The following is a 22,947-nucleotide window of genomic DNA, read 5'->3' as shown; positions in this document are numbered from 1 at the left end:
TGACAGCCTGACACCTGTTACAGCTGTGACAGCCCTGCGCAGGGTGACAGCCTGACACCAGTTACAGCTGTGACAGCCCTGCGCAGGGTGACAGCCTGACACCAGTTACAGCTGTGACAGCCCTGCGCAGGGTGACAGCCTGACACCAGTTACAGCTGTGACAGCCCTGCGCAGGGTGACAGCCTGTGGCCTGAGCCAGGCTGGCAGGTGGGGAACGTGGGGACAAAGCGCAGTTCCCTCACCTGGCTGCAGTTTGTTACTGCGACGTTGGCCAACCTAATAATTTCCAATTGTGACTTGTAGACAAGGTGTGAGTGAGCTCCCCTCTGACCGCTGGTGATGAGCTGGGGAGAGAAAAAGGCTTCAGGCCCAGATTGTATTTACATGAACACATCCAGCAGACAGAGCTGTGCTGCCCAAGTGATCAAGTTTGTCTGCTGTTGGGTTACAGCAGGAGTCATTAAATGTTGTTATTGTAGGAGTAAAGGGCAGCAGAACTGCGCTTAGCCTGTCCTGATTGAGGGGGTTACCCTCAGTGCTTAATTTTGTGCCAGGGCTGAGCCCTAGCACCTCTAGACTTGGCAGTTCATAGCCCCAGGACCTCTGGGTTTGCCACATCAATGATTAATGTAAAAAACTTGCTGGAGCTCTGGCACTTAATTGTTGGAACCTCAGCACCTTTTTCATTACAAATTAAGCATTGCTCACCGTCAGCTGAACTGCACTCGGTAAGCGGGGGGTTGGATGCCAGATCCCAGTGTAGAGAAAGGGTGGGGGACAGGTGTTTTGCTTGGTGGTGTCAACTCTGCCTAAGAGTCACAGGCGCCATTTGACCTGCCCCTCTCCCTGGTTTAAGGATAGAGCTGGTTAGGCTCCATAGTCTTTTGTTTTTTTAAGTGACTGCTGATAATCTAAGGGTGTAGACTTGCTGCAGGACAGCATTTCTGTGGAAGACCCTGCCCAGGCTGCACTAGCAGTGAGGTTCCCCACTGAGAGCTGGTGGACCCTCAAGAGACCAACTTGCAGAGCTCACAGTGGCAGGTGGCAGCAGAAGGTGACGGCGTAGGGCCATTGGCAGTGGAGTGAATGGTGGCATGACAAACAGCAGCCAGAGCGAGCAGCCGGAGCAAGTGGCGAGCGTCTGGAGGAAACAGCAAGGTGCCTTCTCCCCCCCGCAGGGTGGGAGGTGAACTCACATGAAAGCACCTCTGAACTCTGTCTCTCCACTGACCAAGGACAACAACTATGAGTGGGGTGCGGTGGAGGGAGAAGGGAGGAGTACATTAAAGGAACATTTGTTTGTTGGACTACATTTTAGTGACTTTGCTCCCAAATGCTAGATTTGTGACTGGGAAACTAATATAAATATACATTTCCTAGTAGGCCAAGATTTTTAAAATGCATTATTTGCCAAAGTAATTATCTCACATTGTTGCTATCTTGAGAGATCACTATCTTGGGGAATTTTAGTACTAAACATTTGTATTGTTATATTATAATTCATTTTACATAAGAACGGTCATACTGGTCCATCTAGCCCAGTATCCTGTCGTCTGACAGTGTCCGATGCCAGGTGCCCCAGAGGGAATGAACTGAACAAGTAATCATCCAGTGATCCATCCCATGTCATCCACTCCCAGCTTCTGGTGCGCATAGACTAGGGACACTCAGAGCATGATGTTGCATTCCTGCCCATCCTGGCTAATAGCCATTGATGGACTTGTTCTCCAGGAACTTATCTAGTTCTTTTTTGAACCCCCTTATAGTTTTGGCCTTCACACCATCCTCTGGCAAAGAGTTTGAAAGGTTGACTATGCGTTGTGTGAAGAAATACTTCCTTGTGTTTGTTTGTTTTAAACCTGCTGCCTATTAATGTAATTGGGTGACCCCTAGGTCTTGTGTTATTTGAAGGACTAAATAACACTGTCTTGTTCACTTTCTCCACACCAGTCAAGATTTTATAGACCTCTATCATATCCATTCTTAGTCATCTCTTTTCCAAGCTGAAAAGTCCCAGTCTTATTAATCTCTCCTCCTATGGAATCTATTCCATACCCCTAATCATTTCAGTTCTTCTCTGTACCTTTTCCAGTTCCAATATATCTTTTTTGACATGGGGCGACCAGAACTGCATGCAGTATTCAAGATGTGGGCATACCGTGGGTTTATATATTAAAAATGGAGGAGCTTGGTTTGCCAAACTGATCAGCAAAGCCAATGCTGACAACCTACATTAAAAGGCTGCAAAACACCAAGCCTCTGGACTGCGTCGACATGCAGAAAGCCTTGTAAGCCAGTCACTATCAAAGCCAATTTTAGAACAACTTAACGAGGCTTTTAAGAATTCTGGAGACACAACACAGTTTTGGGAACAAATGTGGCTGTCGCAACAATCGTACTTTCTATTTAAGCAAGAGATACCACACCCTGCAAACAGGAGTCCAATGTTAAATTCATTTTCCGTTGTTAATCCTGAAGTTGGACACTGGTTCCGAACAAGACCAGCAAATGTTCGCTATCTTTCTGCAAGAAACTCAACTAGCTGGTTAGAAGCATGTGGTGCAGCAGTGAAAGGTTCAGCAGTTGAAAAAGTGAAGAACTCTCACTGCATTCAGAAAATGTGCATATGTGGCAGATGAATGAATCGATGCATATGGGCATCAATTATTAAGTCATCTTGATTATTTTCATGTCAGTAGCAGGCCAACAGCTGCATTTCTAGATGTTCAGATTATAGACAACACATCTGCTGCATCTCTGACAACCCACGTCTTAGAAGAGTTAATTGCTTGTAAATTGAACCCCAGAGAGATGGCTGCTTGTGCATTTGATGGAGCTGCAAACTTCTCTGGAAGACATAGTGGAGTATAAGCTTTGCTCAGAGAAGTGTAACCCGAATCTCTCCTATACACAATGCAGAGACCATCTTCTCCAACTAGCACTAGTATGAGTGCAGAATCTTCAAAAGATATTAAAAAAGCCATCCGTTTAATGTCTTATTCATAGATTCATAGATTCTAGGACTGGAAGGGACCTCGAGAGGTCATAGAGTCCAGTCCCCTGCCCGCATGGCAGGACCAAATACTGTCTAGACCATCCCTGATAGACATTTATCTAACCTACTCTTAAATATCTCCAGAGATGGAGATTCCACAACCTCCCTGGGCAATTTATTCCAGTGTTTAACCACCCTGACAGTTAGGAACTTTTTCCTAATGCCCAACCTAGACCTCCCTTGCTGCAGTTTAAGCCCATTGCTTCTTGTTCTATCCTTAGAGGCTAAGGTGAACAAGTTTTCTCCCTCCTCCTTATGACACCCTTTTAGATACCTGAAAACTGCTATCATGTCCCCTCTCAGTCTTCTTTTTTCCAAACTAAACAAACCCAATTCTTTCAGCCTTCCTTCATAGGTCATGTTCTCAAGACCTTTAATCATTCTTGTTGCTCTTCTCTGGACCCTTTCCAATTTCTCCACATCTTTCTTGAAATGCGGTGCCCAAAACTGGACACAATACTCCAGCTGAGGCCTAACCAGAGCAGAGTAGAGCGGAAGAATGACTTCTCGTGTCTTGCTCACAACACACCTGTTAATACATCCCAGAATCATGTTTGCTTTTTTTGCAACAGCATCACACTGTTGACTCATATTTAGCTTGTGGTCCACTATAACCCCTAGATCCCTTTCTGCCGTACTCCTTCCTAGACAGTCTTTTCCCATTCTGTATGTGTGAAACTGATTTTTTCTTCCTAAGTAGAGCACTTTGCATTTGTCTTTGTTAAACTTCATCCTGTTTAACTCAGACCATTTCTCCAATTTGTCCAGATCATTTTGAATTATGACCCTGTCCTCCAAAGCAGTTGCAATCCCTCCCAGTTTGGTATCATCCGCAAACTTAAGCGTACTTTCTATGCCAATATCTAAGTTGTTAATGAAGATATTGAACAGAGCCGGTCCCAAAACAGACCCCTGTGGAACCCCACTCGTTATGCCTTTCCAGCAGGATTGGGAACCATTAATAACAACTCTCTGAGTACGGTTATCCAGCCAGTTATGCACCCACCTTATAGTAGCCCCATCTAAATTGTATTTGCCTAGTTTATCGATAAGAATATCATGCGAGACCGTATCAAATGCCTTACTAAAGTCTAGGTATACCACATCCACAGCTTCTCCCTTATCCACAAGACTCGTTATCCTATCGAAGAAAGCTATCAGATTGGTTTGACATGATTTGTTCTTTACAAATCCATGCTGGCTGTTCCCTATCACCTTACCACCTTCCAAGTGTTTGAAGATGATTTCCTTAATTACTTGCTCCATTATCTTCCCTGGCACAGAAGTTAAACTAACTGGTCTGTAGTTTCCTGGGTTGTTTTTATTTCCCTTTTTATAGATGGGCACTATATTTGCCCTTTTCCAGTCTTCTGGAATCTCTCCCGTCTCCCATGATTTTCCAAAGATAATAGCTAGAGGCTCAGATACCTCCTCTATTAGCTCCTTGAGTATTCTAGGATGCATTTCATCAGGCCCTGGTGACTTGCAGGCATCTAACTTTTCTAAGTGATTTTTAACTTGTTCTTTTTTTATTTTATCTGCTAAACCTACCCCCTTCCCATTAGCATTCACTATGTTAGGCATTCCTTCAGACTTCTCGGTGAAGACCGAAACAAAGAAGTCATTAAGCATCTCTGCCATTTCCAAGTTTCCTGTTACTGTTTCTCCCTCTTCACTAAGCAGTGGGCCTACCCTGTCTTTGGTCTTCCTCTTGCTTCTAATGTATTGATAAAAAGTCGTCTTGTTTCCCTTTATTCCCGTAGCTAGTTTGAGCTCATTTTGTGCCTTTGCCTTTCTAATCTTGCCCCTGCATTCCTGTGTTGTTTGCCTATATTCATCCTTTGTAATCTGTCCTAGTTTCCATTTTTTATATGACTCCTTTTTATTTTTTAGATCATGCAAGATCTCGTGGTTAAGCCAAGGTGGTCTTTTGCCACATTTTCTATCTTTCCTAACCAGCGGAATAGCTTGCTTTTGGGCCCTTAATAGTGTCCCTTTGAAAAACTGCCAACCCTCCTCAGTTGTTTTTCCCCTCAGTCTTGATTCCCATGGGACCTTACCTATCAGCTCTCTGAGCTTACCAAAATCCGCCTTCCTGAAATCCATTGTCTCTATTTTGCTGTTCTCCCTTCTACCCTTCCTTAGAATTGCAAACTCTATGATTTCATGATCACTTTCTCCCAAGCTGCCTTCTACTTTCAAATTCTCAACGAGTTCCTCCCTATTTGTTAAAATCAAGTCTAGAACAGCTTCCCCCCTAGTAGCTTTTTCAACCTTCTGAAATAAAAAGTTGGCTGCAATGCAGTCCAAGAATTTGTTGGATAGTCTGTGCCCCGCTGTGTTATTTTCCCAACATTATACTCTTTTTTTTTTTTTTTTTTTTTTCCAGCAAGAGTCCAGAAGGACTGAATGTCTTGGAAAAAATATAAGATACAATATGACTGAAGTTCAAATTAGTCCAACCTGGGAAAACCCGCTGGCTTTCTCATGAGCGATCCTTGGCTGTTGTCTTAAAATTACTGCAACCATTATTACTGGCTTTGGAAAGTATCTACTGAGATAGGACAGATCTAAGTAGTGAGGCTGGTGGACAACTTTTGCTACTAAGTTTACAGAAGACTATCACCATTCTCTCTCTCTTAAGTCTACTGTTGAAACCACTTGGGTCATTAAACAATGCCATCCAGGAATAGTAGATCTCTGTCCAGCAATAGATGCTACGCTTGGATCAATCAAAGAGATAGCCATTGAAAATGTACTGGAAGAAGCAAAGACTTCAATCAAGAAGTTGACTAATGAAGGCACTTATATTGAATCCTTAAGTGAAGAAGACAAGAAGTGTTTGTTAAGACAGCTGAAAAAGTACACAGACTTGATTCTTACAAATCTACAACAGCGACTTCTGGATTCTACTCAACCTCCACGTAGCTTTTACAGATGCCTGTCTTATAAAACACCGACTGTTAAGTGAAGTGAGACACTACCAACAGAGCAAAGAATTTGAACACAGAGCGGAATATCATACGATGAACGAACAAAGATTTGACTTCAACTTTTTCTTTTTCATCACTAGTGGTTCGACCCAAACTTTGTGCTATGTTTCCTGGGATGAAAAAAGTAGGAATACATCTCTTGCTACTCCCAGTCTCAACAGCTACAGTTGAGTGTTCTTTTTCTTCGTTGAATAGAATGTTGTGTTCTGAAAGGAGTTGCCTTCTGCATGATCATGAGCATATCCTGAAGGACTGGAAGTACCGGACACATGAGAAGCCACCAAAAAATGAATGCAGTACATTTGAGAAGTTCATTAACAGAGTTGTGCAAAATTACAAGAAGAAACCAAGAAGGATGTAGAAGTCGTGCTTCATAGCAGGCTTGAGTAGCCAACTTTAATTTGTATGATGATTTTAAAACATGAGTTAAATCTAATAAAATGGTTGTGAAACATTTTTCAGTTTTTACTATGGTACCATGCAGCCCACCTTCACCCGCACGGTCTAACCTCTCATCCGCCCTCAGTCCCCTGTAAATGCGAACACCCCCACTTAATTTCAATTCCCAGGGAAAACACTGGAGCTGGGGGCCTGGCTGGGGCAGGAGCCCAGATGAAGGAGGTTTGGGGTGGCTAAGGGGCGCTGGGGGTGGGGGCCTGGCTGGGGCAGGAGCTTGAAGGAAGGAGGTTTGGGGCAACTGAGGGGTGCTGAGAGGGAGGCTAAGCCTGGGCGTAAGGGGAAAGGGGGAGACAGAATGGTCGTTCCCCTCAGCCCTTTTCCTTCCCACGGTGCAGTGCCTCCCAATCCTCTCCAGTGTTACACCCTGGAGCCGTCTTCTCCCTCTTGCCACCTGGACGTCTCCCCAGCAACTCCCCTAGGCACTTCATTGCCCCTTCTTCCCAGGGGAATCCTCCAGCCCATCTTCCCCTCCTGGGGTTCATGCCCCCTTGGTGCAGTGCCCTCCCACATACTCCCACAGCCCAGCACCATGCTCCCCAGGGTATCTCTAGGGGCTCTCCCCAGCCCCTTCCCATCCCCCACCCTGAGGTCTCTGCGCTGTGCCCTCTTCCCACCCTAGAGTTCCACCCCCACAGGATCTTCTGTCACCTTTGCTCAGCTTCCTGGTCATGTGGTGTGTCCTGGGGCTATTTCTTCTCTCACTCTGGAGCTGTGCCCCCTTTACCCATCGCTTCCTGGTGCACCCCCAAAGTCCCCTTATGGAGCTCTGCTCCCCTGGCCTCTGGGCTCACCCCACAGCGCTGCATTTCCTGCTTGTCTTCTCACTCTCTGTCTCCCCCACTCTCCCAGGTGAGCACGACAGTAGCAGCAGCAGCAGCCTCCTGGTGGTCAGGATCCTGGCGCCCAGCCCCTCCCGGGGCCCCTGTCTCCTGGACAGCGGCAGCAGCATGAACGGCAGCGTGGCGCCACCGGGGGTGGTGGAGGCGGCGGTGGCACCGCTGCCCTCGCCCGGCTGGCGGGATTTCTGCGAGGCCCATGCCCGGGCAGCCGCCCTGGACTTCGCACGGCGTTTCCGCGCCTTCCTGAGCGAGAACCCCCAGTTTGCAGCATCAGGGGCCGAGGCTGCCTTCTCCCGCCGCTTCGCGGAGCACTTCGTGGAGCACTTCGAGGCCGAGGTGAGCCGGGCCTGTGCCGGCGACTCACCCCCCCGCTGCGACATCGCTCCCTTCACTGGTGCCCACCATTGTCCTGGGGGCGCCTCCTCCTCCTCCACCCGCGACCTCTCCGAGACCTGCAGCGACTCCTCGGTGGCCTCTCCGGTGGAGCCGCAGCCCGGCCTGGCCTCGGGGTTGTCCAGCAGCCAGTCTCGTAGCTCTGAGGACGTCTCAGCCTCTGCCGCGACTGCCAGCACGAAGCCTAAGCTCAAGAAGCGCTTCTCCCTGCGCAACGTCAGCCGCAGTGTGCGGGGCAGCATGCGAGGCATCCTGCAGTGGAAGAGCTCAGCCGAGTCCCCCACCGAGGAGGAGGCTGGCGGGGCCAACACCAATTCCAACTCCTCGGGGGGCGGGGCCGCGGACTCCTTGCCCACCGAGCGCTGGACACACAAGTTTGAGAGGCTGCGGCTCAGCAAGGCGCCTGCCCCCAAAGTGGAACTGTCCAGTGTGCGCCGGGAGGGGCTGCTCAATTATATCGTGGCCGATGACAGCGGAGGGGGGGGTGGCAGCCGGGCCCGATGGCAGAAATGCCGGCTGCTGCTGCGGAAGGCAGGCAAGGGAGAGGGCGAGGGCTACCTGCTGGAGTTCTACATCCCCCCCAAGGTGAGGGGCGGTGGGAGTTGTGTCCCATCCTGGGGGGCAGCCATCCACCTGATGGGATTCCTCATGGGGGGGCTGCTAGTAGGGATTGGCCGGGGGATCCTCAGGTCCGGGGTGGCAGAGAGCTGCGGTTCAGGATTAAGGAGCATTGCTAGAGCTGTACATATTGTGAGAGACGAGGTGGAATGAAAGGTGTTCTGGAGACAGGGCTTCTGGGTACCTTGCCTGGCTTTGGGAGGAGAGTGGGGGTTTAGAGGGGTACTGCAGTGGATCTTAACCTTTCCAGACTACTGTACCCTTTTCAGGAGTCTGATTTGTCTTGTGTACCCCAAGTTTTCTCTCTCTTAAAAACTACTGGGCTCATATAAATATTGTACTTACATTTCAATGTATAGTGCATAGAGCAGTATAAACACATCATTGGCTGTATGAAATTTTAGTTTGTACTAGGGCTGTCAAATGATTTAAAAAATTGCGAGTAATCGTGAGATTAAAATTTAATCGTGATTAATTGCCATTTTAATTGCACTGCTAAACAATCATAGAATACCATTTAAATATTTTTGGATGTTTTCTACATTTTCAAATATATTGATTTCAATTACAACAGAATACAAAGTGTACAGTGCTCACTTTATATTATTATATTTTATTACAAATATTTGCACTGTAAAAAGATAAACAAAAGAGAGAGAGTATTTTTCAATTCAGCTCATGCAAGTCCTGTAGTGCAATCTCTTTATCATGAAAGGGCAACTTATGAATGTAGAATGTTTTTGTTTTGGTTTGGTTTTTTTACATAACTGCACTCAAAAATAAAGCAATGTAAAACTTTAGAGCCTACAAGTTCACTACTTCTTGTTCAGCCAATCGCTAAGAGAAACAAGTTTATTTACATTCACAGGAGATACTGCTGCCCACTTCTTATTTACAGTCATGTGAAAGTGAGAACAGGCATTCTCATGGCACTTTTGTAGCTGGCGTTGCAAGGTATTTACGTGCTAGGTATGCTAAACATTCGTATGCCCCTTCATGCTTCGGCCACCATTCCAGAGAACATGCTTCCATGCTGATGACGGGTTTTGCTTGATAACGATCCAAAGCAGTGCAGACCAACACACGTTCGTTTTCATCATCTGACTCAGATGCCACCAACAGAAGGATGATTTTGGGGGGGGGTCAGGTTCTGTAGTTTCCAAATCGGAGTGTTGCTCTTTTAAGACTTCTGAAAGCAAGCGCCACACCTCGTCCCTCTCAGATTTTGGAAGGCACTTCAGGCTCTTAAACCTTGTGTCAAGTGCTGCAGCTGTCTTTAGAAATCTCACAGTGGGACCTTCTCTGCATTTTGTCAAATCTGCAGTGAAAGCGTTCTTAAAACAAACAACATGTGCTGGGTCATCATCCAACATTAAATATATGGCAGAACACAGGTAAAACCACAGAGCAGGAGACATACAATTCTCCCCCAAGGAGTTCAGTCACAAATTTAATTAATGCGTTATTTTTTGAACGAGCGTCGTCAGCATGGAAGCATGTCTTCTGGAATGGTTCGTGAAGGGGCATATGAACGTTTAGCATATCTGGCACATAAATACCTTGCAATGCCAGCTACAAAAGTGCCATCTGAACGCCTTCTTCTCACTGTCTGGTGACGTAAATAAGAAGCGGGCAGCATCTCTGGTAAATGTAAACAAACTTGTTTGTCTTAGCGATTGACTGAACAAGAAGTAGGACTGAGTGGACTTGCTCTGAAGTTTTACACTGTTTTGTGTTTGAGTGCAGTTATGTAACAATCTACATTTATCAGTTGCACTTTCACGATAAAGAGATTGCACTACAGAACTTGTATGAGATGAATTAAAAATACTATTTATTTTGTTTTTTTACAGTGCAAATATTTGTAATAAAATATTTAAAGTGAGCAGTGTATGCTTTGTGTTCTGTGTTGTAAACAAAATCAATTTATTTGAAAAGGTAGAAAAACATCCAAAAATATTTATAATAAATGTAAATTGGTATTCTGTTGTTCTTTATCAGTGCAATTAAAACTGTGATTAATCACAATTAATTTGTTTGTTTAATTTGCTTTGAGTTAATCACTTGAATTAACTGCAATTAATTGACAGCCCTAGTTTGTATTGACTTCGCTAGTGCTTTTTCTGTAGCTGTTGTAAAACTAGGCAAGTGTCTAGATGAGTTGATGTACCCTCTGGAAGAACTCTGCGTATCCCCAGAGGTACACATACCCCTGTTTGAGAACCACCGGGGTAGAGCAGGGGTAGGAGAGTCAGGTTGGACTCCTGGGTTCCTGATCTGGCTGTGCAGTCTTGGCAAAGTCCCTTCCCTGGGCTGCACCCTCAGTGTAACAGGTCAGTAATGACCCCTGTCCCATCGCACTCAGCCTGACACAGCCCTGTGTGGGGAGGGGATGAATGGCCCGGCCCAGGGTTGGGTTGATTGCGCGTCCCATCTCACCTTGCTGTCTCTCACCTGCCCTCAGTCCACCAAGGCCCGGGTCAGCATCCTCTGCTCGGCGGTGACAGATGTGCGCACCACCACGCCGCTGGAGATGCCTGACAAGGAAAACACCTTTGTCTTAAAGGTGGGTGCGGGGGACTGGGAGGGGCTGGGGGGGGAATTGCTCACGGGGGGGGGGGGAGAATCAGCCACACCCCTTCCTTGCACCGCTGCTGCTGTCGTGGATTAAGCACAGGGCTGGGGTGGAGCAGGTGGAACCATCTGAGGGCTGTGACACCCCACCCCCCGGGGGGGGGGAGGAGCAGGGAGGAGGGGATCATCCCCCAGTGCTGAGGGTCTGAGCAGGAAGCCCCAGCTGTGGGGCCAGGCTGTGGAGATGTTCTGTGGGGGAGGGGTGTAAGTGGGTTCTGGGAGGTTGGGGATGGCCCCACAGGTGTGTGCAGGAGGAGTTCTGGAAGATGTCCTGGGGGTGCCGTACTGGTAGGGGAGGGGAGGAGGGGGGTGGGAGCACCTGAGGCTGGAGTGGCAGAAGAGGGGTGCCATAGGGCTGGGGGATTGGGATGCTGGAGGGGTGGAGGGAGGAGCCCCATGAGGGACTGGGAAGGGGGAGCCCGGGGCACTGGTGCTGACCCGGTGTACCTGGCAGATGGAGAACTCTCTCGAGTACATCCTGGAGACGGTCGATTCGCTGCAGATGAGGTCGTGGCTGGCCGACATCCAGGACTGCATGAGCCCGGGGTGAGTGAGCCAGCGTCCGGCCGCAACCCCAGCTCTGACATCTCCCCATCATGGCAACAGGGCTCCGGGTCCCCATCGCCTTGCTGTGGGACCCCCCTGTGCCACCAACTCCTCCACCCCCTGCATTGCTCTGGCTTCCTGCTCTGGGCCTGCGCTCAGTGCAGGGTCCAGATCCCCGTTCCTAGGAGGGGGAGCCAGGCAGCATCCCCCGGGGTGGGGGTGTCCTTCACCTGTGAATCATGCCGGTGTCCCTGCAGGGAGAACACGGACAGCACAGACCTGACCTGCCTCAACCACTCGGAGAGCATGCCAAGCCGGGAGCTGCCCCTGCTGCCCAGCGAGAGCAACGAGCAGCTCTCCCAGGGTGAGTGTCAGCAGAGACCCCCGGTCCTGCCAGCCCCCCGAACCACCCCCTAAGCCATCTTCCCCCATAACCGAATCCCCAACCTCTCTACCCCGTACCCTCCCCAGGCCTGCCTCTTCTCCCCCCGAACCAGCACCCCGTGGCTGGCCCCCCTGCCCTGTATCCCCCTTTACCAGGGGCCTGTAGCCAGCCCCCCTCCCAAGCCCTGCCTCCTCCCATACCATAGATGGATGGCATGCTCCCAGCCCCCTCTGGCTCTGTCCCAGAGCCGCAGGGTCGGTGCTATGGCCCCAGCTTTGGAACAGTCTCTCAGAGGACCTGTTCAGTGAGCCAGACCCCCTGGGGTCTCTCTTCTTCCTGGATAAGCCATGTGGCTTCACTGCCTGCTTAGACTGGACCTCTGGGCTGCAGCCTCCTGCTTCCCCCGTGAGCTCTGCCCAGCGAGTCCCGCTGAGCCAGACCCTGGCAGAGACGTGCCCACGCTGCCGGGACGGTGCCCCTCGCCCAGCGTGGCAGGGACAGCCCCACAGCGCTGGCACGCAGTCGGGTGTGTTAGTTAGCTGGCCACGGCACAGGGAGCCCTTAGGGTAGCGCAGAGGGGTGCAGGTTACAGCCCAGTCCGTTCTGCTCAGCCCAGAGCCCCGCCAGGCTGTGGGGAGCCCCTTGGGGCTGGCTCTCTCCCCGTCTGTCTGATCTTCTTTGTCAGGCTCCCAGGTTGTGGTCTGCTGGAGGCAGTCAGGGTACTTACCCTCCCTTCCCCCTCCCCCCAGTCCTTTGTTCCCAAGCTGGGGAGATGCAGCTCAGCCCCCTGCTAAGAGGTGGGTGTGGCATTCCCTTGACCAGACTGCCGTGTCCCCTTAGCTCTCTAGCCTGGGGTGCCTTGGACACTGCTGTACTGTCGCACCAGGCTGCTCACGCGCAGCCCCTAGCGTGGAATGCCACTCTCCGATGTTTACACGAAGCTCTCCCAGCCAGCCATGAGTCGATACAGGGTGGCACCCACATAGCCCTGTCCCAGCTCTGGCCCCCCCATCATGTGCGTCTTACACTGCTCAGTAGCCCGCTGGACAACACAAGCTCATAGATAGTTGAACATCCCAACAAAGGGTAATGTTTATGCACCAGCCTTTGTTGTCTCAAGTAGAGGTTTCTTAAACACTTCAATTGAACCAGCTGGTTTAGAGAAAACAATAAACCGAGTTTATTAACTGGAGCAAGACCCAGTTAAGTGATGATAAGGGAAAAGGCATAAAAGTCAGAATTGGTTACAAAAGAAAAAAAGATAAAACCACTAGCTAATTCCTAAACTTTGCCAAGCTCAATAAGATTTGAAGCAAACATCATTCTCTCCACACCAGATGCTGCAGGTAATTCTCAGTTCATAGGCTGTCTCTCCTTTCAGTCTGGGACCACTCCCCTTAGTTCAGTACCCCGCAGGTCTTCATTGATGTGAGAGGAGAGGTGGCTAGAGGCGTTTCCCCCTCTTTGATACCCCAACCCTTCTGTGCTGGACAAGCCCTTGCTGGGTCATAGGGGCCAGCGGTTCCATGGCGTACGTCAGCTCAGATGAATTGTAAATTTCCTGTTTACAAGTCCCCTGCTGGTGAATCTCTGATTTAAGCAGGCAGTGATCTTTTAGCCCCTAGCTGGCATGGCTTTGTCTCTGAGAAATTGGCTTATGGGATTATGCAGAATCACAACATATTTCACTAACAATCATACAGTAAAACCTCATAATTTGACATGAAGTGTTGTTACACACATTTCAACAGGGCCGTGATGTTCAGCAGATTGAGTTTTAAATGATACCTCACAAGGCACACTTTGTACCAAATATATCGCAGCCATATAAAAGTGGTGACCATGGAGTACAGGGTGTCACAGCAGGGAAGTCGGTATGTCTCTGGGTCGTTGGTTGCTAGGTATTGGATTTGTCATTGTCTTCTGAAGAGCTCCACTGATATGGGATCTAAGGGTCCAGACAACTAGGCGACACCCACACCTGTGTCCTAGCCTGGTGAGAACACACAGACCTGTTCTCCGCTCTGAGAAACAATGCAGCACAGGAGGGAAACTCTGGCGCACCCACACCAACCTGTATAAAAATGTTACAAAAAATTGTCACTTTGTGACAACCTGCCATACCAGCACCCTAACTCCATAGCTGGTCCCCAAACCCCACTCTCCCCACACCAGGTACCAGCACCCCATAGCTGTTCCCCCCCCAGCCCTTCCTCTAGACCAGCTCCTTCAGCCGTCTTCTCCCCTACACCTGCCACGCTAGACACCTAGCCTGTCTCTCCATCCCCAGCTCCCTTCTCCCCTAGCCTAGTTCCTCCTTTTCACACTTGGCTCCTGACTCCTCTTCCATCCACTGCTTCTGGGTGCAGTGACCCCAGCACAGCCAAAGCTGGCATGGGCTTCCCTGTGGCTGGGGAGTGGTGCAGAAAGAGTTACCCCCTGGGCCCAGGGGATCTCGAAGCAGCCATGGGCTGAGGGTCTCTTATTCAGGGGCAGGGTCTGCAGGGGTGGCAGTGACTAGAGAGAGGAGACACGGTAGACAATAACGGAGAGAAGAGGGAGCTGTGATGGGTACATGGGGAGTGGTGGATCCAGAGAATGTGCTCCCCTGGGCCAGTGGAACTGCCCGCCACTGGATCACACTGCGTTCAGGAATTGGGTGCTTCCAGAGAAAACCAGACCAGCTGGACCTGCTGAGGAGGGAGCATGAGCCACACAGCATGGGATGGCCTCAGCATGAGCCAACCCTGAACTGGGTCTGTCCCAGCGCCCCCAGCTCTGTGGGGATTGGTAACTTCATCTGCATCTGTCCCCCCAGGTGCGTATGGGGGTCTGTCCGAGCGCCCCTCGGCTTCCATCTCCCCCAGCTCCATCTCCATTGCTGCTTCCCACTTCAACTCCATGGAGCTGCTGCCTCCTGAGCTGCCCCCCCGGGTACCCATCGATGAGGCAGCTGAGCGGCTGCAGGGTCCCTACCCCCCTGGCCTGCTACACACGCCCTTCCCCGACACTCCTGACGCCACAGGTACGGAGCAGAGGAGTCCATGCGGGGATACTGGGGGAAGAGTAATGAGGAGTTCGGGGGGACCATGTAGCCAGAGATGGGGGGGGTTCCAGGAGGTGTGTCGGGAGCGGGACCCAGAGTAGAAAAGAGATTTTGTGGGAAGCAAAGGTGTAATTGGGAAGGGGGGGTGGGATGAGGGGGAGGTCTCTGGTGTGGGGTGTGCTTGGGGGGCTGGGGATACCAGATCTGTAGGAGGGGCATGCTGGGGGGGGTGTACTGGGTCTGGTGGGCGTGTGTTCAGGGGAGGGGGGAATGGGTCTGGGGGAACGTGCCAGGGACGGGGGCCGAGTGGAGAGCAGGTTGGGGGGATGTGCCAGGGATGGGGCTGAGAGGAGGAGGAGGTTGGGGTGAAGGAACAGGTGCCGAGTGGGGAGCAGGTCAAGGGGACGTGCCGGGGACGGGGCCAAGTGGGGAACAGGTCGGGGAGAAGGGATGGGGGCTGAGTGGGGAGCAGATCATGGGGGACGTGCCAGGGACGGGGCTGAGCGGGGAGCAGGTCGGGAGAATGTGCCAGGGACGGGGCTGAGTGGGGAGCAGGTCGGGGGGACATGCCGGGGACGGGGACTGAGCGGGGAGCAGGTCATGGGGGACGTGCCAGGGGCAGGGCCAAGTGGGGACCAGATCATGGGGGACATGCCGGGGACGGGGCCGAGTGGGGAGCAGGTCGGGGGGACATGCCAGGGACGGGGCCGAGTGGGGAGCAGGTCGGGGGGACATGCCGGGGACGGGGACTGAGCGGGGAGCAGGTCATGGGGACATGCCGGGGACGGGGACTGAGCGGGGAGCAGGTCATGGGGGACGTGCCAGGGGCAGGGCCAAGTGGGGAGCAGGTCGGGGGGACATGCCGGGGACGGGGCCGAGTGGGGAGCAGGTCGGGGGGACATGCCGGGGACGGGGCCGAGTGGGGAGCAGGTCGGGGGGACATGCCGGGGACGGGGCCGAGTGGGGAGCAGGTTGGGGGGACATGCCGGGGATGGGGCCGAGTGGGGAGCAGGTCGGGAGAATGGGACGGGGACGGGGACTGAGCGGGGAGCAGGTCGGGCGTGCTGGAGCCATGCCCCCCGTGTGCTGTTTCACTCCCCTTTCCCGTGTCAGGCTCGTTCCTGTTCCAGGGGGAGCCGGACCCCGGGGGGGGGGACCCAGAGCACCCCCTCTCCGAGTACCCCTGGTTCCACGGCACCTTGTCCCGGCTGAAGGCCGCCCAGCTGGTCCTGGCTGGCGGCCCCAGCAGCCATGGTGTCTTCCTGGTGCGACAGAGCGAGACCCGGCGTGGGGAGTACGTGCTGACCTTCAATTTCCAGGGCAAGGCCAAGGTGAGTGCCCGAGCCCGTGGACCCATCCCCAGAGAAGGGCCAGGAGCCCTGGGGCCGCAGAGCCTGTGGCCATGGTCTGACCCGCTTCTCCCCTTCCCCCGCCAGCACCTGCGCCTGTCGCTGAACGAGGATGGGCAGTGCCGCGTGCAGCACCTCTGGTTCCAGACCATCTTCGACATGCTGGAGCACTTCCGAGTGCACCCCATCCCGCTGGAGTCGGGCGGCTCCAGCGACGTCACCCTGGTTAGCTATGTGGTGGCCTCGCAGCGGCTGCATGGTGAGAACGTGGCGGGGGGCCCTGCTGCACCGGGGGTGGGGGGCAGCAGCCCCAGGGCACTGTGGGGTGGGTGTGCCGGGCGCCCGGGAGGGCACATCAGCTGCAGTTCCATCGGAGGCTCACAGCTCATTCATAACTGGCTGGAGGAGGCGTGGCTGGAGGCTCCCTGTCCGCCTGCTCCCCCGTGGGCTCGGGGGGGGGGGAGGGGAGCCATGGGGCTGGCTGTTCCCTCTCTGTCCGTCTGTCTGCAAGGCTGGGTCTCCGTGTCGTGGGGGTTCCCATCCGGCTGTCTGGAGAGTGTCTGTCAGGGGAGGGGCATTTCCAAGCCCCAGGCTGGTTGTTCCCCATCTGGCTTGGGGGAATGTGTGTTTGAGTCTTGCTGCCTGGGAGAGGAAGCATGCGTGTGGTTGTGGGGGAGGGCTTGTGTCTATCTGGGGCTGGGGGAATGTGTGGAGGGAGGTGGGTGGGGGGGGGTGGCACGCGTCTGGCTCAGCGGGGAGTGGGGGCGTGGCATGCGTCTGGCTCAGCGGGGGGAGACGGGCATCGCCTGTGTCTGGCTCGGGGAGGCAGGTGCACGTGTCCAGGGGGGCAGAGGGAGGTGGGCTCATGCGTCTGGCTCGGGGGGCGGGGGGGAGTGCGTGGGTCCAGCTGGGGGTGGGGGACGGAGGTGGGTGTGGCGTGCATACGGCTTGGTGGGGAAGGAGGTGGACGCAGTGCGTGTACGGTTCGGGAGGGAGGGAGCTGCTTGGGGAAGGCGGGCATGGGTCCGTCGGAGGGGAAGGGGGGGGCGCAGATGTGTTAGGAGAGGGGGTCGTCCAAGCCCTATCTGGCAGTGTCCTGTCCTGTGTCTGTCCATCCGTCTGTGCTTTGTCTGTCCCCCCAGGCTGGGCGGCTATCCCCGTCTGTCCCCCCCACGTCCATCTGTCTGTCCCCGTATCTGACGGGCGTCTCTGTCTTCCCCCCCCTCGTGCCCCCCACCCCTGCAGGCAGGGACAGGGCGGGCAGCCGAGCCGCCGCCTGTGAGCCGACCCAGCGCAGCCCTGACTCGCCCGGCCTCGTCTCCATCGGCGCGAATGACTGTTTGTAAGTGTGAGCCGCGCCGGGGGGCCTGGCCCCGAGGGAGTGAGTGTCTGTTGTGTGCGCCATGGCCCATCATGCCATCCATGGAGGGTGGGGGTGTGTCTGTGAGCTGCCGCTGCTCACCCCCATTCCTCAGAGCTCCCGCGGGCAGGGGGCCGTTACAGATGTTGGGGGGCAGCAGCTGCTAGGGGAGAGGGGTCCCAGGTCTGTCAGGCTGGCCCTCACAGCCTCCTGTGTGGCCCTGTCCCTGATGTGGGAAGTGGGGGGCTGTCACCCTGTTATTGATCGGGGGGTGGGGGCTGGGGTTTCAGTGTCAAGGGCATCAGCTAACACCTGACCCCATCTGTCTGTCTGTCTGTCTCCACAGAGCCGATCACCTCCCATAGCCGGCCCCCCCTGCCCCCATCCTGGCACGCGGCTCCGGAGGGGGGGCTCCTGCAGCCCCCTTGGCTCATCCCCGAAGCCCCAGCCCCCGGCAACCCCTCCCTGCCGGAGGAGGAGGAGGAAGGGGGCACCACAGGGGACCCGGAGGACGGGGCCGCGGGGAGGGTCCTGCAGCTCCAGGCTGAGGAGCCAGAGGGAGACACGGGGCATGCCCGGGCCGTCAACAACCAGTACTCCTTCGTCTGAGCCACGTTGGGGGTGGGGTAGCCCCACTGAGCACCCCCGGGGCCCTGCCTCAAGGGAGCCCCAGCCCCACTGTATGCCCCCGGGCCCCATGAGAGGGGGGCCAGCCCCCTTGAATCAGCTTCCCAACCTCCCGCCTTACATGTGATCATTGAGCCTCTCCCCTCCCCGCAAGATTGGCCTCAGCGGTACAGAGCCCATTGGGGCAGGAAGGTACGTCGTCCCCCCATTGGCAGAGGGGCTGGGCACCGAAACACTACAGGGCAGGGCCTCTAGAGCACTACGGGGAGTAAGGGACTGGTCTTCTCCAGGCCAGGGGGGCCTGTCCCTCCCTCCTCCCCCCCCTCCCCGGCTCCGCACGCTGTCACTGAATGTATCGAGTCTCCGAATGTATTCTCATGCATCCCCCAGTGTGACCTCTGACCCCAGGGCGTTCAGCCCCCTTCTGGCCCTGTCCTCCTCCTCCCACCCCAAAGCAACATATTTATACACCTCCCGGAGCCAGCCTAGGGCTACGGGCCAGGCCCCCACACCCCACGTTCGACTGGCCGCACCTTACGGACCCCCCCAGTAAATTAAAGAGAAGATACTATATATGTCTGTCCCCTCGTATGTCCCCCAACCTGTGCGCTGCCCCCATCTGTTCTCTCCTCCCTGCCTAGTCTCACCCTGCACAGCAGTGCCCCTCGCCCTCCACGGCGCACCCTCCTCGCCCCCTCTCAAAATTATTTTTCTACTGTGGAGTAGTTAGACTATCCTCCCCCGACCCAGCCTTGGACCCGACCCCACCCCAGCCCCCTGACTCCGCCGTGTCTGGTTTTTAGTTGGCCGGGGTCCGTTTGTTGGTTTTTTGTTCATTTTTTTGGTGTTTGTACGAACCTCGTTCACCTTTTAAAGAAAAAGAGGGAAAGAAAAGCTCGAATGCAGCGGCAGTGGCTCCGTCTCTTCTGTGCCCTGGGGGCTGGATCGTGAGACACCCCGCACTGGCCTTGCCCCCAGGAGTGGCCACCCCAGCGCCAAAGGAGTATGAGACACCCTCCCCCCCCCCTCCCAAGGGCCTGGGGACGGTGCTCGCAAAGGAGTGGGGTGACTATGGCGGAGTAAATGTCCCCCCACTGGGCATGGGGGGGCTAAAGGGACACCCCCTGCACCCAGCGTGGGAGCGGGCCCCTGGGGGATAAATACTCCCCTGTGCCTCCCAGGGCAGAGGCCGCAGGGAGCTGGGCCAGTGCTGGGAAGGGAGGGGGCTAAGATCTCTCCCCCAGGCCAGAGTCCCCGGCACGCTGACCGTGAGGGTACAGGATAGACACCCGCCGAGCCCCAGCCGCTAGGATAAACCCCCCCCCCCCGGCCTCCAGAGCCCATGATGCTGCTGAGGCCGTGCAGCCCCCTCTGCCCTGGCCGGGGACCTGGCCTCACCCCCCCCCCCCCCCGGCCTCCAGAGCCTGTGCTGCTGCTGAGGCCGTGCAGCCCCCCCTGCCCTGGCCCGGGACCTGGCCTCGCCACCCCCCCCCCCGGCCTCCAGAGCCCATGATGCTGCTGAGGGGGTGCAGCCCCCTCTGCCCTGGCCGGGGACCTGGCCTCACCCCCCCCCCCCTCGGCCTCCAGAGCCTGTGCTGCTGCTGAGGCCGTGCAGCCCCCTCTGCCCTGGCCGGGGACCTGGCCTCACCCCCCCCCCCACGGCCTCCAGAGCCCATGCTGCTGCTGAGGGCGTGCAGCCCCCCCTGCCCTGGCCCGGGACCTGGCCTCACCCCCCCCCCCCCCCCGGCCTCCAGAGCCCATGATGCTGCTGAGGCCGTGCAGTCCCCTCTGCCCTGTCCGGGGACCTGGCCTCACCCCCCCCCCCCCCCCGGCCTCCAGAGTCCATGCTGCTGCTGAGGGTGTGCAGTCCCCTCTGCCCTGGCCGGGGACCTGGCCTCACCCCCCCCCCCGGCCTCCAGAGTCCATGCTGCTGCTGAGGGTGTGCAGTCCCCTCTGCCCTGGCCGGGGACCTGGCCTCACCCCCCCCCCGGCCTCCAGAGCCCATGATGCTGCTGAGGCCGTGCAGTCCCCTCTGCCCTGGCCGGGGACCTGGCCTCACCCCCCCCCCGGCCTCCAGAGCCCATGATGCTGCTGAGGGTGTGCAGCCCCCTCTGCCCGGGCCCTGGCCTTGTCCCTCCCGCTCAGCACCGCAGCCTGGCTGTGGGGGGGGCCTGCAGCGGGTGGTGCTGACCCCTGGCCAGAGCTGGTCACTTAGCTCAGCTGGGACCCCTGTGGGGACAGCATGGGATACCTCCTGCCCCAGACTGGAGCACTGGGGCCTGCCCCCTGGTGCTGCTGGGGGTGAGTAATGGCATGGGGGGGGGGGTGAAGGATAACCCCCCCCCCCCCCCGCGCGCCCCTGGGCTGCGCAGCTCACACGGGGGCAGGCCCCTGCTGGCTCCCAGCTGCAGCCCCTCTGTGCCCTGCCCTGGCTCCAGGTACAATGGACCTGGGTCCCCCCACCTGGCAGCCGGGACCAGGGAGGACCAGGCTGGCCTGGGAGGTGGGTGCTGGGAGTGATCGAAACACCAGGGGGAGCTGCTGGTCCCTGTGGTTTCCCTGGAGCTCCCCTCCACCCGGGGACACGGAGCCGAGAGCAAATAAACCAGAATCGCTGCATATGGGCGATCAGAAGTGGGGGTCAGGAGGGGCACAGGGTGGGGGAGCCCAGGGCTGGCCTAGCAGGGGCTGCAGGTCGGGAGTGAGGGGCATCGGCAGGGCTGGGCTGGCAGGGGCTGCGGGTCAGGAGTGAGGGGCACCGGCAGAGCTGGGGGGCTGGGCTAGCAAGGGCTGTGGGTCGGGAGTGAGGGGCACCGGCAGAGCTGGGGGGCTGGGCTAGCAAGGGCTGTGGGTCGGGAGTGAGGGGCACCGGCAGAGCTGGGGGGCTGGGCTAGCAAGGGCTGTGGGTTGGGAGTGAGGGGCACCGGCAGAGCTGGGGGGCAGGGCTGGGCTAGCAAGGGCTGTGGGTCGGGAGTGAGGGGCACCGGCAGAGCTGGGGGGCTGGGCTAGCAAGGGCTGTGGGTTGGGAGTGAGGGGCACCGGCAGAGCTGGGGGGCAGGGCTGGGCTAGCAAGGGCTGTGGGTCGGGAGTGAGGGGCACCGGCAGAGCTGGGAGGGGGGGCAGGGCTGGGCTAGCAAGGGCTGTGGGTCGGGAGTGAGGGGCACCGGCTTATCAGGGGAGGTGGCCAAGAGTCCAGGACTGGGCTAGTAGGGGGTTGAGGGGCATCAGCAGAGCTTGTGGCAGCCTCATTGGGCTTCTATGCCCAGCTCAGACAACAACTGCCCTTGTTCTCTGGGTCCAGGTGGGCTGTGGAGGTGCGGGGTGTGTGGGGGCTGAGGGGAGAGCAGTGATGCAGGGAGGGGATGGCAGCTGGAATTGGGCGGGGGCTGGTGTGTGTCCCATAGGGCCCCCCCTTTTGCCCAGCTTGGGGCAGTACCAGCTCCCCAGCTCCACGTTGGAGCAATGTCCTGGCACAGGGGCTCACTGGTCTGGTAGGGAATTGCTGGGGCTCCCCTGGGGGACATATTGCCTGGGGAGACTGAGTCAAAGCCCTTGGTCCTCAGCTGGATCCACCGGGGGGATGGGGGGCTCAGTCTGGTTTTGTGGGGGCAGCCAGCTCCTGCCCCTCCCCCACGTGAATGGGGCATGGAGACTGCACTTGCGTGGGGGGCTGTGGAAGCCCCAGCCCAGCTGCCCTCCCCAGAGCGCCCCGCCAGCCCTGCGTGCCGAGCGCTCGCCCCTCAGCGCTCCAGAACCCCCCGGGGACAAGGCTGCTCTGCGTGACCTTGTTCCCACCAGCCACCTGGCCCTGTGGAGACAGACAGGGACAGCTGCGGGCCGGGGGGGGGGGGGGCAGCAGGAACCCACCAGATTCATCAGGGATCCCTTGGAAAATTGATCACCTTGTTAAACTGGGGGTGGGTGAAGGAGGGGGGCGCAGGCAGGATTAGCCCATCATCTGGGACTCTGGCCTCATGAGAGGCCTTAGTGCATGTCCGGCCTTCCCTTGGGGCCTTGCACCTTGCCACAGACCCCCAAATAAGACCAGCCAGGCGGCACCCTGCAGCAGCCCAGCTAGGGCGGGAAGGGCCCAGCCCAGAGGGATGCCTGCAGGGAGCCCTGTGATCGGTGCTGAGCGTTCAGAGTGAGCGATGCCTCGAACGGCGGAGAATCCACTCCCCAAAGCTACAGTGGCCCACAGGTCAGTTCCTAGAGGAGTTGGGAAAATGGGACTTCTGCCTCATGGATTTTTTTCACAGGAAGAAGTAACCCTATTGAAAACCGCCCTGTCCCACTGGAAACGCTGACATGAAGCCAGAGCGCTTTTTCATTTGGGCTTCAAATTAGTGGTATGTGTTTGTGTGTCTTATGGGAGCACCCTGGAGCTGCAGTCCTGGGGCAGAAGCCTGGCGTGCCAGGTGCTGTACAAATACAGCAGCACGTTGGGTTGGTTTTGGAACCAAATAAACAGTTTGAGCAACTGGGGAAGCTCCTGCTGGCTTGCTCACCCCCCGCCCCATAGCCATGTGCGTGAGTGCCTGCTGCCAGGCGTGCAGACTGCCTCAGAGCCCCCCTCTCAGTGGGTGTGACGCCAACGCAGCCACCCCATCTCAAGTGTTCATCAGTTCATCAGTCTGATCTCA

At 55.9% G+C, this 22,947-nt stretch overlaps 1 protein-coding gene across 1 annotated transcript; it reads left to right on the top strand.

Moving 5' to 3' along the window:
* The first annotated feature begins 1,094 nt into the window (after positions 1 to 1,094).
* On the top strand, positions 1,095 to 18,042 carry SH2B1 (SH2B adaptor protein 1). Its single transcript, XM_065421994.1, has 10 exons — positions 1,095 to 1,158; positions 7,357 to 8,324; positions 10,822 to 10,923; positions 11,446 to 11,537; positions 11,795 to 11,901; positions 14,741 to 14,947; positions 16,082 to 16,299; positions 16,405 to 16,576; positions 17,563 to 17,659; positions 18,024 to 18,042. The coding sequence occupies exons 1-10, from the start codon at positions 1,095 to 1,097 to the stop codon at positions 18,040 to 18,042; spliced, it is 2,046 nt and encodes a 681-aa protein (XP_065278066.1).
* The last annotated feature ends 4,905 nt before the right edge of the window (positions 18,043 to 22,947 follow it).

Source organism: Emys orbicularis, chromosome 24, assembly GCF_028017835.1.
Source record: "Emys orbicularis isolate rEmyOrb1 chromosome 24, rEmyOrb1.hap1, whole genome shotgun sequence".
In the NCBI taxonomy this organism is placed as follows: domain Eukaryota; kingdom Metazoa; phylum Chordata; order Testudines; family Emydidae; genus Emys; species Emys orbicularis.
This window is presented reverse-complemented; position numbering and strand designations above follow the sequence as displayed.

Excerpts from the sequence above, each read along its gene's own strand:
- SH2B1 (XM_065421994.1), top strand. The coding sequence starts at position 1,095 with ATGACAAACAGCAGCCAGAGCGAGCAGCCGGAGCAAGTGGCGAGCGTC. Across the intron at positions 1,159-7,356 it reads CGTCTGGAGGAAACAGCAAG|GTGAGCACGACAGTAGCAGC; the intron begins GTGCCTTCTCCC and ends CCACTCTCCCAG. Across the intron at positions 11,538-11,794 it reads CAGGACTGCATGAGCCCGGG|GGAGAACACGGACAGCACAG; the intron begins GTGAGTGAGCCA and ends GTGTCCCTGCAG.